At 37.9% G+C, this 14,826-nt stretch overlaps 2 protein-coding genes across 3 annotated transcripts in view; one reads left to right on the top strand and one right to left on the bottom strand.

Annotated features, from left to right (window-relative positions):
• ptprq (protein tyrosine phosphatase receptor type Q) overlaps positions 1-5,854 on the top strand; it is a 49,441-nt gene extending 43,587 nt beyond the window's left edge. Inside the window, 10 exon segments of the mRNA XM_066685604.1 lie at positions 894-920; positions 1,561-1,642; positions 1,721-1,811; positions 2,262-2,338; positions 2,988-3,122; positions 3,204-3,329; positions 3,425-3,573; positions 4,365-4,500; positions 4,735-4,858; positions 4,983-5,854. Coding sequence (XP_066541701.1) covers positions 894-920; positions 1,561-1,642; positions 1,721-1,811; positions 2,262-2,338; positions 2,988-3,122; positions 3,204-3,329; positions 3,425-3,573; positions 4,365-4,500; positions 4,735-4,858; positions 4,983-5,020 — 985 coding nt within the window. The 3' untranslated portion in view covers positions 5,021-5,854.
• A 5,330-nt stretch (positions 5,855-11,184) lies between these two features.
• The window catches only part of iqsec3b (IQ motif and Sec7 domain ArfGEF 3b), a 40,849-nt gene continuing 37,207 nt past the window's right edge, over positions 11,185-14,826 (bottom strand). The window contains exons 12-15 of one of the 2 annotated variants that reach the window (XM_066684832.1): positions 13,829-13,987; positions 13,646-13,735; positions 13,496-13,539; positions 11,185-11,592 (exon numbers count right to left, since the gene is read on the bottom strand). In XM_066684832.1, the coding sequence (XP_066540929.1) occupies positions 11,185-11,592; positions 13,496-13,539; positions 13,646-13,735; positions 13,829-13,987 (701 nt within the window). The remainder of the gene's footprint in view (positions 11,593-13,495; positions 13,540-13,645; positions 13,736-13,828; positions 13,988-14,826) is intronic. The other variant, XM_066684833.1, reaches the window with a different exon arrangement.

Raw genomic sequence — 14,826 nt, 5'->3', positions numbered from 1 at the left:
TGCTATGTTTGAAGACACTGATACACATTTTAAAAGGCTGAAAGTTTGAAAAGCTGAACATTTTGGCCAATATTAACTTTAGATTTGTATTTTACATTTAATTTTCATACTCCCTTTATATATTTTTTTTACATAAAAGTATTTAAACAGTGCTTTGCTGGAATGATTATTGCACTGGAACATTTGTGTTGGTTGTTGTTGTGTTGGTTCCTGTAAATGACCTAATACGAAATGTGGATTAAGTGCAATATGTAATTTTCATCAATACCAATAATACAACTGACAGTTTGTAATGCCAGAAATGGATGGTTCTATGTTCAAACCAAATGATCAGTTGGGCACAGCCTGTGAGTTTTAGAGTGATCTTACTTGATAGCAGTACACATCAGTCATAAAGTCAGTTTACAAAACTGCTTCATGATGTTTTCCTTGACTCCTACCTTTATTCATTGCCATTTTTTCTCAGGTACTCCTCCTTTTTCTTTAGGAGGAAGGAAATATTTGTCATCCAGTAAGTGACTGAAATGGTGCAGTTGTGTCTGTGCTGTCTCCAGTTGCATGATCTGATTTCTGCATCTTCAGTGTCCTGTCTCATTATATTTTTATAAATGTAACCTAATTAATCTGAGTGAAGTGTATGATGTGTTTGGGTTTCATTCTATGATCTTGGTTTCATTAGATTTGTAAGAGTTGTGTGCTTCTACCATCATCAATAATTAGCATTTAATCAGTTTGTTGTGTAGTCTGTAATGTGTGGATGGATGTGTTTTGTAGTCTAGCATTTCAGGACTAGAACCTTACGTAGGACTTGCCTCCTACATAGACAAATAGATGTCACTGAGATCAGTTTTCTTTGCTAAAATTTCACATGGTTTATTTTATTAACATTTCAGGCTGCTCAGTTATAGGAAATCTCTCAAGTAAGTGATGCATAGATCAGTAATTTTGTTTGTTAAGGTCTTTACTGTGGTTTATTTATTTATTTATTTATTTATTTATTGTTTCTGGTTTTGTCTTATTTTCTGAAAAAAAAATTAGCATTACACAAATATGAATACAGCAGAAATAAATACAGGACATAACAACAGTTACTTGTTTTAAGTAGTTCTTAACATTTTGGTTGGAATAATACAGTTTTACTGCACTCCAGCCATGGATTTTAACAGTCCATGGATTTCAAATTCCTTCAACTGAACCTGATTTAATTTAAAGAAGGATGATTTTTAGATGAAGCAGGTTTGGGTTAATAACTGCAAATGCTAGGGTTATTCTATTTATTTAACAAATAAATGGCTTTACATACAATTTTCTCAGACACCTGAGGCTTTTGCACTGAATTGTACATGTTTTTTTTTTTTTTTATATATTTTGAAACTTTGTTATTGAACATTTCTGTGCTGTTAAGCAGAGTTTGTTTGTTTAAATACACATTTGCTTTGATAGGATGGGTGTGTGGAAAATGGCTTTGTTTAAAATTATGATAATAAAGGTGATAATCTGTTATGGTGGTGTTTATCTTCTTGATCTCACTATGTTTTTCTTCCCTGTGCTCCATTTTAGGCCCATCAGTAAGAAGGCTTTCCTTCAGCATGTGGAGGACCTCTGTGCCAATGACAATGCAAAGTTTCAGGAGGAATTTTCTGTGAGTTCTATTAAGTGTTCTCTTGTATATATCTATATCAGAGAGATAACATTGATGGTGACTATGTGTGTTTTTTAGGAGCTGCCGAAGCTGCTGCATGATCTAGCCACATCAGACGCTGACCTGCCGTGGAACCGCTCCAAAAACCGATTCACAAACATCAAACCCTGTACTATATATATATATATATATATATATATACATATACACATACACTCATACAAAGAGCAGTCAGTCATTTTTACCACCAAAACTATATTTACAACAGTCATTACTTTCAGTCATTTTTTTTGTTTGTTTGTTTATTTGTTTGTTTTTTGTAGAAAGTACATCTCACATTAAATGACGACTCAAATAGCTTTGTAGCTCCAGAATGCATCAGTTTATATTCTTATCAGTTAGATCATGTACCCCACATGGAGGGAACCATGTTTTTTTAAAAGGGTTAGTATTGAATGTCTGCTATATACAGACCATGTGTGGTCAGTGCAATGGTAGTTTAAAAACATAAAGAAGAATCCTTGAAGAAAATGATTGTCTGCTTCTTTAACTTCAGAATGTTTTTTTTTAACATACAGTGCCATTTTAGTATATTTATTGATTTCTTGATTTTTGTCAGATAACAATAACAGGGTGAAGCTGTTGTCTGAGCCAGGCATTCCAGGTTCCGATTACATCAATGCCAGTTTTGTTTCTGTAAGTATTTCAGAACTTTGCATCTCTGTGCTTTGTTTATTTTCTCTATTAATTACCTGTGGGAAGGGTATTAACAGAAACTTTGTGCAGTAACAGCCTTTATTCTTCTGGGGATTTTTAATACAGTAGTTTGAAACATTACTATGAGAGTCTACTATGAGAGTATTTTAGAGTCTACAGGAACATTAGTGAGGTCAGATACTGATGTTTTATGATTAGTTCTATATCACAAACACCTCTCTAACATATACCAAGCAGAACAGACATGTCTAGTGCTACATAGCCCAATGCCCGAGGACTTCATACTCCTCTGTTGGTATTGCTGACCTTGTATGTAGCTGCTCTAGAGAGTCAAATTTTTCTGACAATGCTTTTCTGTGGAAATTATATATATATATATATATATATATATATATATATATATATATATATATATATATATATATACAAAGTTGAGTGTGCATTTGAATGCTTGTGTCAGACAGTGGTGCACCATAAAGGAAGCGTAATATACCCTTTTCCATAAGTTGACACAGTTCCTTGGGGTGATAAGGATACATATGTGACATACGTTGGTCAAACAAAACTACTCTCTCTCTCTCACTCCCTTTTTCTCTCTTTCTCTCTCTCTCTCTCTCTCTCTCTACAGGGCTACCTGTGTCCTAATGAGTTTATAGCCACTCAGGGTCCTCTGCCTGGCACAGTGGCTGATTTCTGGAGAATGATTTGGGAAACCAGGACCAAAACCATTGCAATGCTCACACAGTGCTTTGAGAAGGGTCGGGTATGTATATATGATTTTTTTTGCTGTCGAAACAGTAATAAAATGAGCTCTTCAGTATAAAAACTGTGGCCTTTTTTGCAGATTCGTTGTCATCAGTACTGGCCAGAGGACAATAAGCCAGTCACAGTGTTTGGGGACATCGTCATCACAAAGCTTACAGAGGACGTACACCCTGACTGGACAGTCAGAGCACTGCGAGTGGAAAGGGTAAATAAACAAACAGCAGCGTTTCTACATACACATTTAGACAGGTCTCTTACTCACAGGCCTGTGTATACACCTTTTTTCCACTTTCTCTGCAGCATGGAGACTACATGGTAGTGCATCACTTCAACTACACTTCTTGGCCAGAGCATGGGGTTCCAGAATCCAGTTCCACACTCCTCCAGTTTGTCAAAGCTGTCAGATCAAACAGAGGCAACGACAATGCAACCATTGTAGTGCACTGCAGGTTAGCCATCTGACTTCAAGCCCTTATTCATACCAGTACAGTGTGTGCTACACTGACCTTAAATATGGAAATGCAGTGCAGTGATAATGCAGTGATAAGGAGTTTTGTTCAGCAGATGCCCCACACTGTGTTGTAACAAATTTAGGAAAGCAAAAGCTTTTAATCGGCTTTACTGCTATGGACACTATATCGCACTTTGTTTTTAAGAATATAGCTAAATCTATGTTGTCTGTGTCAAGTTAAATAAAGAATTAGAGGACACTACAGCAGGTTCAGCAGGGTCCTGAGGTTGTGGGTCCAAGTGCCACTCCAGGTTACTGTCTGTGAGGAGTGTAGTGTGTTCTCCCTGTGTCCGTGTGGGTTTCCTCCGGGTGCTCCGGTTTCCTCCCACGGTACAAACACACACGTTGATAGGTGGATTGGTGACTCAAAAGTGTCCCTAGGTGTGAGTGTGTGGCGCCCGGCAAAGGACTGACTCCCTCCAGTGTGTGTGCCCCACTTGCATCCAGTGATTCTGGGTAGGCTCCAGACCCACCGCAACCCTGAACTAAATAAACGGTTACAGACAATAAATGAATGAATGAATTTGCCAATGTAGATATACCTTGCACCTTGGATGAGAAATATTCCCAATTCTAAAAGCTTTCCCCGTAAATGTAGATGGCTGACATTATAAATGTTGACTTCATGTCTATTGTGCCATTTCACATTCAGTGTACTGCCAAGAAATCTAAATTTGTCATTTCCAACTACATGCAGTCTGTTTGTGTGTGTATTATCTGTGTGCGCAGTGCTGGTGTGGGCAGAACTGGAGTGTTTATAGCTCTAGATCACCTGATTCAGCATGTGAGAGATCATGATTTTGTGGATGTATATGGCCTGGTGGCAGAGCTGCGCAGTGAGAGGATGTGCATGGTGCAGAACCTGGTAATTAACATCTTAATCTACTAATAGAAATCCCATTATTCATAGGCAGACAGACAGATACTTTTTTGATCTTGAAAGAAACTTAGCAGCCAGTAGCAAGAAGTTGTTTAATTGTTACAGTTTCACAGAAATGTATTGTTGCATTTTCTGCATTTACTCTTAATTTATTTAAGTAAATATAAATGTAAATTAAAGACTTTGATGATAATGTCAGTTTTATTTTCTGTCACACAGGCTCAGTATATGTTTCTGTATCAGAGCACTCTGGATCTGTTGACCAGCAAAGGTAACAGTCAATCCATCTGGTTTGTCAATTACTCAGCTCTGGAGAAGATGGACTCACTAGATGCTATGGAGGGTAAATATTGTCAAATTAAATTGATATTGCTACAAAAGAAAAGAAAAGATCTTGTTCTTTTGGGCGAATGCATCCCAAGTCATCATTGTGTTTGAGTAAAGCATGGCTCTGGTTCTGTTCCCAGGTGACGTTGAGTTGGAGTGGGAAGAGACAACAATGTAAAGGTTGACTTTGATTCTCATGAACCTAGTTTGTGGTGACTTCACAGACACATGAGAGACACAGAACAAAGAGATGAACCCTGAATGTAGACTACTGGGACACTGTGGCCAAACAGCGCAAACACAAGGAAAATCTTTTGACTGACAGTTTGCACACAGAGTGCTATTGTGAGTGTGTATGTGTAGTCATCACTCATTTAATTTCATCACGAAACATTCTCTGACTAATTCAGAACCTCCCTTTTTGCAAGACAATTTTTATTCCATTATTATTACAGTACTGTGCAAAAGTCCAATTGAATATTTTTCAGTATTTAATCAATGTGTAGTTTTTATTCATTTCAGGATTTGTATTTTCCACCACCTAAGGTCAATCTTAGAAGAGTGTTGCCATTTCCCATTTGCATTTAGTGATGTTGAGGCCTGGGCTTTGGAGCAGTCAGTTCATGGTTCTGAAACACCAACAGCTTCTTTACATCTTTTTTTTCCATTTACATTTTCTCAGAAAGATTAAGGTCCCTTCTGTACACAAATAAATTTTCTTAATTCTAATCTCTTATGTAACTTATGTAAATACGCATTGTCTAGAAGTTACATAAAAGCAGGGGGGTCCCTGACGTTTGCGCAGTACTGTATCTAGTTCATGTTTTTCTATTTCATGTTTAGAAGTGTCTCTCAACAAGGCACACTACTTACATTTATGTTGTTGTTCCCTGGAAATGTTGAAATGTTTGGTGAGCATTTTTGTGTATTACAGGGATCTGTTTTCACAAGCATCTTTCAAACTGCAGGTCTATAGTCATGCCATATTAAAAGGAAATATCTACATGAAAATGTATAAAATTATAATTACCACAATATATTTTTCTTTATTATGTACCTATTATTGCAATTTTTTCCTTCAGCCTGAAAGCCATTGAAAACACAACACACCATTTCTCACCACAGACACCGATATCCTTAGTCTTTTACATGATGAAGGGGAGTTTTAAAGTAACTAAAGTTTGGGAGGAGGAACACACCTAAAGCTTAGTCCTCCATGTGAACATAGAACTTTTCCCTTTAAGAGTTTTCATACCCCAACATCTCATACCTCAACACTGTTTCTCAGTTCTGCTTCAGTCCTTTCATTGATCATTAAGGGGGCTGCTACTGTAAAGCAGAAACTCTCCATCTTCAAGCGTTCCTCTTCTACTACGTGTTGAAGGTATGGTTTGAACTAAAAAAATGACAGTTTATCATAAGACGATACTAAGTTCCTTTTCTTGATGTCTGTCTGGAAGCACTGCTTTTCTCTACTTCTCCCCCACAGTCCTCCAATAAAAAAGCATATTGCAGCATATTACATCATTCTTTTATTTATTCTTTCACTGAGTACATCATACACATCAGCAAAACAAGGACCCTGCACACGTCACTGCACTGTTTTTATTTCTGTACACATTTGTTAAAAATTTGTCATAAATTATTAAGCCAAAATAGTGTTTGTCAGGAGCTAGAAATATATATTTTTCTGAGTGTATAATATTTTCAGATGAAATTCGGAAATAAATGTTTTCTTCTGAATGTTGTGCGCTGAGTGTCATATATAATACAAATTTACAAATGTGGTTAGACAGCTGCTCCTTCACTTTGATGTTTTATCTAATTGTTAATATTCTAAACAAACAGTTTCATGCCATGTTTTTCCATCTCCTTTTCATTGTGGGAGCATTCATTCATGTCTCCAGTATTAACAATGCTGTATACAAATGTCTTTAAATGTTGTCTGATTATAGCCAGATGGGCCAGCTAACTTTAACTTTCTAAAGCAGGTTGTTGTTTCTTTTAGTAAATGTGGTGTTAAGTTGTAGCCAATCAAGGTAGAATCTGTCAAAACACAGTTCAACATCAGGTCTGTGTGTGTACAACTGCTGCTTTTAATCCTGCTGAGCAGAGTAAAATCAGTGAAGCACCATCTGCAAGGGAAAAGCTGTCATTCCAGCTGCCAATTTTAGCACTCATTTTTACAAAGGGCCTGTCCCAAAGGCTCTAAATCTCCAAGTCCTCCTTATAGTGTACACTGTTGTGACAACAAAGAAATACCTGTCTAGAGGGCAGGACACCTGCAGGTTGTACGTTTCAGTCAGTTGTCATAAACGTGCATTAGTTTAGAAAAAGCGTAAAGTGCTTTAAGCAGACCCTTGCACTGTTCCAGCTGTACATGAGCAGTACCAGGTCTTTGGTCCACTTTGTGGCTTTAAATATATTACAAATATGCATTTAAGACCAGAATAACTTGATTGGTATGGCGGATATAAAGAAACCTCCTGTTGTCTAATTGGTCTTCACCTCTATATTAAGGCTTTTTGAGTCACAGGTGCTGCTGAGTTCAGTTTTCACCTAAGGGCTTATGTAAGGATGGCGTTTTAATACGTCAAATCGTAAAAAAACGTACTTTCAATTACAACATGAAGCAAATCTAGAGTTAAATTGTCATTAGACTGACATAATCCTGTACATAGATGTACCACTTCCAGCAAAGAGGGTACAGACTACACGACTAACATATCAACAAGTAGGTTGAGAAAAAAAAAACCACATTTTTCTCTGCATGAACTTGGCCATGCACCACCAGCACCAATTTTGTGCAGATTCTTACAAACAATTTTAGTAAATCAGAGTTTTGGAAACGTAATGTGAAGTATGTACATGCAGACAACTGTAAAGAGGCTGGAAGTTTGAAATATTGCTACTAATTTACACCATGATTTAAGTGAAACTTTTGTGTTTGTATGAAATCAGTCACACTATTGATGTGCTCAAGATTTTGTGAGAGATTTTCATGCATATGTGTGGTGAAAAAAACATTTTTGTTGCTCCATGTACAAAGCTAAGCAACTTTAGCTTCATTCCAACTGTGTACAAAACAACTGGTCAGATTGTGTCCTGCTGATAATGTCTGCAGGACCTTTTCTCTGGTATGCTTTGGATTTTGAAGAAGAGCCTAATTCAGTTTCTTCCTTTGATTCTCCTGCTTTACTGTAGCTTTTGTGCAGCACTCTCAGATATTGGAGATGACAGAGATGAAACTGGAGAACTCAGCCCACTCTCCTGCTGCAGTATACAAGTGGATACGAGCCTGTTAGATATTACACAGCCTCAGTCTGCCAAGTGTACCATGCAGATTCTTCAATCCCTCAGAGAGTTACCAGCATCTTGCAGATTATTACTCAGGGCCAGCTCCGTCAACGCTGATGCCAGAACTGCACAGCTTTATTCTTTGAAGTAAATCACTTAGAGCCTGCCTTAGACATGGCGTTTCATGGGAGTAATCCAGTCAAGCCAGTGTAAAACTGCTCCTTACTTTGTAATAATCCTCTATTTAACAGTATTAGCACCTGAGGGAACACGTTAGTTGATTATGATGTGTGCACTAGCTGTAGGGCTTGGTGGGACAATTATTTAGTAAATGATGAGAGACGTCTATTATATATCATCACTGTCACACAAACTCTAAAGCACACTTCAAACTATGCGAGTCGTCTGGACATAATGAATTGGCCTTTGTGAAACTTTGTGAAGACTTTCCAGACACACACATACACATGTATATACATGCAAAAGAAGGTCAATATATACAACACACACACACCATGTTTTTAGTTTTCATTTTTAATGGATATTGAGCTCTAAATTCAGTGGCATTGCATTACAGATTGTGCATGAGTTGTTCTTTATCAAGTGTCCATACAATATAAAATCTCATGACAGTGCTCAATACAAATATATCTTCTTTTCTTTTTTTTCCAAAAAACTAATGACATGACAGCATTGATTTGATCAATGGAAGGCCATATTCTGACTTGACATGCAGTTTAACAGAAGTGTATTTGCAGTTTTTAGGAAAGGCTGCCATAGAAACATGGGCACAAATAAAGTAAGGAAATTGTGAGTGTCTTCAGTCAGGATATGGCCCAGGTGTGTTTAAATGATCCTGGGGTTAGTGAGTTAGCATCTGTGTAAGATTCACCAGGGACACCTGAGGGCCTTATAGTCTACAGCTCTGAGTCTTTAGAAGACAAAACCATTGCTACAATGGTTCTCTAAAAGCAAAAATATAGCTCCATTCCTGTTGCTTTGAACCATGAAGGGCAAGCGGTCCAAACAGAACAGGGCAGGTCCACAGAGAGTAGACAGTATCAGATAAATTTCTATATATGATCAATAAATTCAGCTGTGCAAAACATAACAGTAAAGCTTTTTATTCATTCACCTTACCCATAAGAATAAATAGAATGTTGTCCATAAAGTATTTTTTGCTATTTGTAATTTCTGTGTCCACACACAGGATGACATCATTGCTAATCTCCCCATGTACAAATTAATAAAATATTTCAATAGCAACTCTTAATAATATTTATATATATATAATATATAACTAATCCTGATAAATTATCTCTGACCCCCACCAAAAAACAAAAATTACTGAAATGCATCTAAAATATACTCTGTACGCTCAGTTGAATTATGTGCTCATTATAGATATATGCATATTTTATGTAATTTGTATATGACATGCAATACAGAAACCATGAATGTCAAGAGGCAAACACAAACATGATCCACAATAAAATTTCAAACACAAACATATTTGCAGTGAGAAAGAAAAAAAATCCTTTTTTTGTTCAGATTTTGAATCATAAAATATTCAAATAGAAAGGATTATCTCGCTCAGATTAATTTTCAGCAGCCACATTTCCTCAGAGTATTTCTAGTCCCGATCATAATAAACGCTACATACGCAGTACAGTAGCTGACACTCAGGAGCAGCTCTCTTCGGTGCCTGGCAGAGTTGTATGGAACATAAGGTGATTACTGATATTTTACAGAGGTGTTGGTATAAATATGAAATGTTTTCATTACAGGAGCAGGCGATGACAGCTGCAGTGTAGCTGGGGAATCTTTTCTCACTGAATGTGGGGGGAAAAAGTCTCCAACCTCAGTATTTCTCATGGATTATACTTACACACAAGCACCCTTCTAGCCTGTACAGAACACTCTATAAATGCACTGAAAACCTTCAGCACGTGGTATTTCAACTGTTACCAAAGACATCTAAAGGGTTCACTAAAATTTGTATTAGATTACATTTCTGAACCCCACTGCTGTGTTAACGTTGCTTGTGGTCATCACACTATACATTAAAGGTTACAAAGTCCAAATATAGCACTGCAGTTCAACAAAAATTGCTGTATAAACACAGTTCAGGGTAAAGAACATCTGATAAAACTAACTACTCTGTATCTAAAATACTTATTTTTTGAGGCCTGGATAAACTTTTCTGTGACTAGCTTATTATATAGAAGTGAGCCCCTCATCAGGTGTGCAAGGAGTACAAAAAACCAGTCTGTATAAGGGGAAATGACATGGACTGGACTGCTTCATCGCATTTAAAAAGGTGGGTAACAGGATGAGTTAGAAACATGGGAATATCTTTCAGCCGAGGAGGGAGTGTGTGCAGTACCGTGTAAAAATAAGAGACCACCTTCCATTTATTTAACCAGTCAAAACAATCATATGGCAAGGCAATGGATATAATTCAGGGAGAAAGTTCTGGGGAAAATAGAGCGGAATAGAATCCTTCATTTTCATTGCACACAGTATATACCTATTCCAATTTTATGAAGAATGGGAAGGTCTATGGAATAGATTTTTGAAAGATACAAGACCCCTAAAGCTCCCTATCAGATGAACAGAGCTTAATTCTTATTTCAGAAATTTACAAAATTCACAAGAAAAGAAAAATGGACAAAAAGTTAAGAACATTTACAAATGAAACAAATAAATTGTGTTCTTGGAACCAAATATCAATATCATTGAATGTGTTTGAAGTTTTGTTTTTCTTAAGTGTGTAAAGAAGAAAGTGCAACTGGCTTCTAAAGAGAAGGGTAGTAATTACAAATTGATTTTTTTTTTTTTTTTGAAAATCTAAAAGCAAGCTTCCTGAAAAGAATGGAAGTCTAACGAATGTCAAAGGTCAAAAACAAAATTTTCCTGATGCCAAATAATAACTTGCTCAATGGCTGTGTTCACTGGAAATGTGTTAAACAAAGGGTGGTCTTTGACTTTTTTGCACATATTTCTACCTTGTGTGTGTGTGTGCGCATGTGCCTGTATATGCACTCAGACCAGACTACGTGTCCCACTGGAGTACCTGCGCTGGCTGAGCATATGCTGTGGAGGGGGTGGGGTCGGAGGGCAGAACTGGTGTTTGTGGTGATATGGAGGTGGAGGAGGGGGGAGGGGTGGCTGCTGGGCTCCTCCGTCCTGTGACCTGGTTGGCGTAGAGACAGCGGACTGGATGAGGCGGTGTGTGGGGTTTTGATTGAGGAAGGCCTCCACTCGCCCGCGGCCCGCTGAGTCCACCACGATCACCTTGACGATCTGCTGGCATTGGATGAGCGTGTCGGGGGAGATGGTAAAGGCGGAGCCGGGGGTGGGGCTAGGCAAGATGGCCAACTGGGGCTGAGCGCTGGGTGGAGCCAGCGGGGAGCTGAGTTGGTACGTTTGGAGCCTGTTGTGAATTGACACCTATTTTAGAAAACAGCCAGAAGCAGGAAGCGTTATCAGCCTGGCCTGCAGCACTCTCACGGCCCTCCGGTGCGGACGAGACAAAGATAAGGCCATGCCACGGAGCATGCAGGAGCACAGACCCACACAACACACACTCTCACATACAGCCCCTCATTAACCAACAGATATTTAACACCTGTGAACCCCACACTGCGGGTACTCGTTTTCCCACTTTTACTGTTTATAAATTTGCTTTAGAGTTGTGTTCAACTCTAAATTCAAAGTAGCAACAGCATCTGTATGCAAGAGTACACATCCAGGCACCAGCAGTTAGCAAAAGCCATGGCAGGAAGTCCCTATACTTCAAATCTTGCAAGAGTTTGGTTAGTGGCTTAAGGTAGTGTTTCCCATTATGGGTTCATGAGTACCTCCTGCCCTGCACATTTTGTGTATCCCTGCTTGATTCTTGAATTAAGCTCAATATGTTTTGATCATTGACTAATTATGTGTTAATTAAAATATGCAGGAAAGGTCTACTCCAGGACCAGTTTGGGAACCACTGATATAAAGAGGAATTTCACAGATTTTTTTAAATTTCTGCACAAGTCAAACACTAATATTTTGTCTTTTACAATGAAGAAATGTAATAATCAAATTATTTACAGTGATGGTAATGTCTAAACTGCCATGCTGTTTACTTTGGAAATCACCAGTGAACCTTTTGGGTCTTCTGTGGTTTTATATTCAGTTTGCATTATAGTACTACTGTTGTAATTTTGAATAAAAAATATATTTTTCTTTATAGTTTCCAAAGGCCAAAACTATGACTTATTTTAAACTATCATAAGGTCCAATGTACATTAAGCATTATTGTAATCACTTCGTAACATATACAGGGGTTGGACAATGAAACTGAAACACCTGGTTTTAGACCACAATAATTTATTAGTATGGTGTAGGGCCTCCTTTTGTGGCCAATACAGCGTCAATTTGTCTCGGGAATGACATATACAAGTCCTGCACAGTGGTCAGAGGGATTTTAAGCCATTCTTCTTGCAGGATAATGGCCAGGTCACTACGTGATGCTGGTGGAGGAAAACGTTTCCTGACTCGCTCCTCCAAAACACCCCAAAGTGGCTCAATAATATTTAGATCTGGTGACTGTGCAGGCCATGGGAGATGTTCAACTTCACTTTCATGTTCATCAAACCTTTCTTTCACCAGTCTTGCTGCATTGTCGTCCTGATACACGGCACCGCCTTCAGGATACAATGTTTGAACCATTGGATGCACATGGTCTTACTGGTTCAATGTGCAATTAATGAAGATTGAAGATTCCAATTTAGCCATGAAACCTTCCACATTAAAATGACAGGTGTTTCAGTTTCATTGTCTAACCCCTGTAGATGCATTAAATCTTTGAGTTTTTGCTTTCTTTTACCACTTCTGTGAATTATTCGGAACTGGTAGACCTCTAGAATAGAAAATTCCACATGAAATTAACCTGAATGACTTTCTATATATCTTAATCATTTAAATATGCAGATATTTCCCAAAACGTGTGTACTCCTCCTTTAAGGGGAACTGCAGGTTATTTTCAAGTGTCTAAATTATTGTATCTTGGTGGGGGTGGGGGTGGGGGTATTTGCCTGGGAAAAGAACACCGAGGGCCTGGTGTCTATAAACAAATATGTTGCAGACAAACAGATTGTGTTTGGAGGTCAAGAGGTCAAGAAAGACTGAGGTAATAGGGCAGTGGGGTGTTTCTGACTCCACAAGAGGGAAACATCAGGACCTCAATAAGCTTTACAAACAACATTCACATATTACATGCTAACAGCACTCAACAAACATAGAAATACACACACTCTCATACACTGTTGATTTGTAACTGCATACACTACCGCCTGCTGATACAAACCTCAACTGCATTGCTTCCTGTCTTCTCAAAGAAGTCGTGGTCTCCTGAAAATGACAAACGTATTATTATACCTAATCAGAGAAGCCAGTGTTCATCAGTACAGTTAGAGCTGTCTTATTACCGCGCATTTGTATGAAGATGTTTTTGTACCTGCAGGAGAGATTGGTCTGTGGATCTCCAGCTGGGTTCCATTGTTCTTAGCCGACTGATTTCTCGCTGCCTGCTGTCTCTCTAATTCCCCTGCGAGACACCAAGCACATGTCAGTCAAGGCAGCAATATTCCTCAAAGCACATCCAAACAATCCCGCTATTAAGCCACTTAATAAGACTCACATTCGATGCGTATGTGCTCCATCTCCGCTACCTCTGCGATGCTCTCTCTCAGGTCCTCTACAAACTTCAGCAACTCTTCTGAGCTCTGAGAACAAAAGCTGACCACCTGCTTCTTCTCAGAGGAGAATGGAGACAAGATTGTAATGCCATGAGGGTAATCTAAGAGAGAGAGAAAACAGAAAGAGGTGGGGATTTTAATTCACAAACAAAAAGTCTGTGGCGTAAAACAGAAAATAGATGACCTTATCCGAGTCAGCAGTAATATCGCTTTTACTAGTAATATATACATGTGCAGAATTTTTCTATGTACAGTTCTAGCACACTCCATAATTATTGGCACTTTTGGTGAAGATGATTTTAAAAAGTTAGTCTCACAAAATATATTCTCACTGTCCAATGAAAAACATGTACCTCGATCTTGTTGATTTTTAGTTAAGTACATCATTTAAACACAGCAGCTGTCCTTCACATTCTAATGTAATTTAAAAAAATTATGAAGTGACCAATATAAATGCTCCAAAATTACTTAAAATCGTTTTACATTGAATTCCATTAAAATTGGTTTTCCTTCTCCTGTAAAGTTACTATTTTTGGGGATACATGTTTTTCATTGGACAATGATATGAGGAAAACCTAATCTTTTACTCATGTCTGAGAAAACAAAAACCCTTAGCATCAAGAAAACAAAAAACCTTAGCAAGTCCACGATAGACCACCTGAAAATGTCTTAAGAGCAAAGTACAACTGAAGCATGTTTCCATTTCCAAGTGGTCAAATACAAAGGCAAACAGGTACTCCCTTTTGATACTCATTATGGCGACATATAGAGAATGCAAATGAGACAAAATGACTTGACCTCCCTAAACACATTAATGACTATACAAATCACTGTTAGGTGACTAATTCAATACTTTAAAACAGCTGATGTTGTAGTGAACATGCATGACAGGGGAAATAAAACTAGTTTCCATTTTGTTTGTTTGTTTGTTTTAATAATA

This window comes from Hoplias malabaricus, chromosome 11 (assembly GCF_029633855.1).
Source record: "Hoplias malabaricus isolate fHopMal1 chromosome 11, fHopMal1.hap1, whole genome shotgun sequence".
NCBI lineage: Eukaryota > Metazoa > Chordata > Actinopteri > Characiformes > Erythrinidae > Hoplias > Hoplias malabaricus.
Note: the sequence above shows the minus strand (reverse complement) of the source record. Positions and strands in the feature narration are given on the sequence as shown.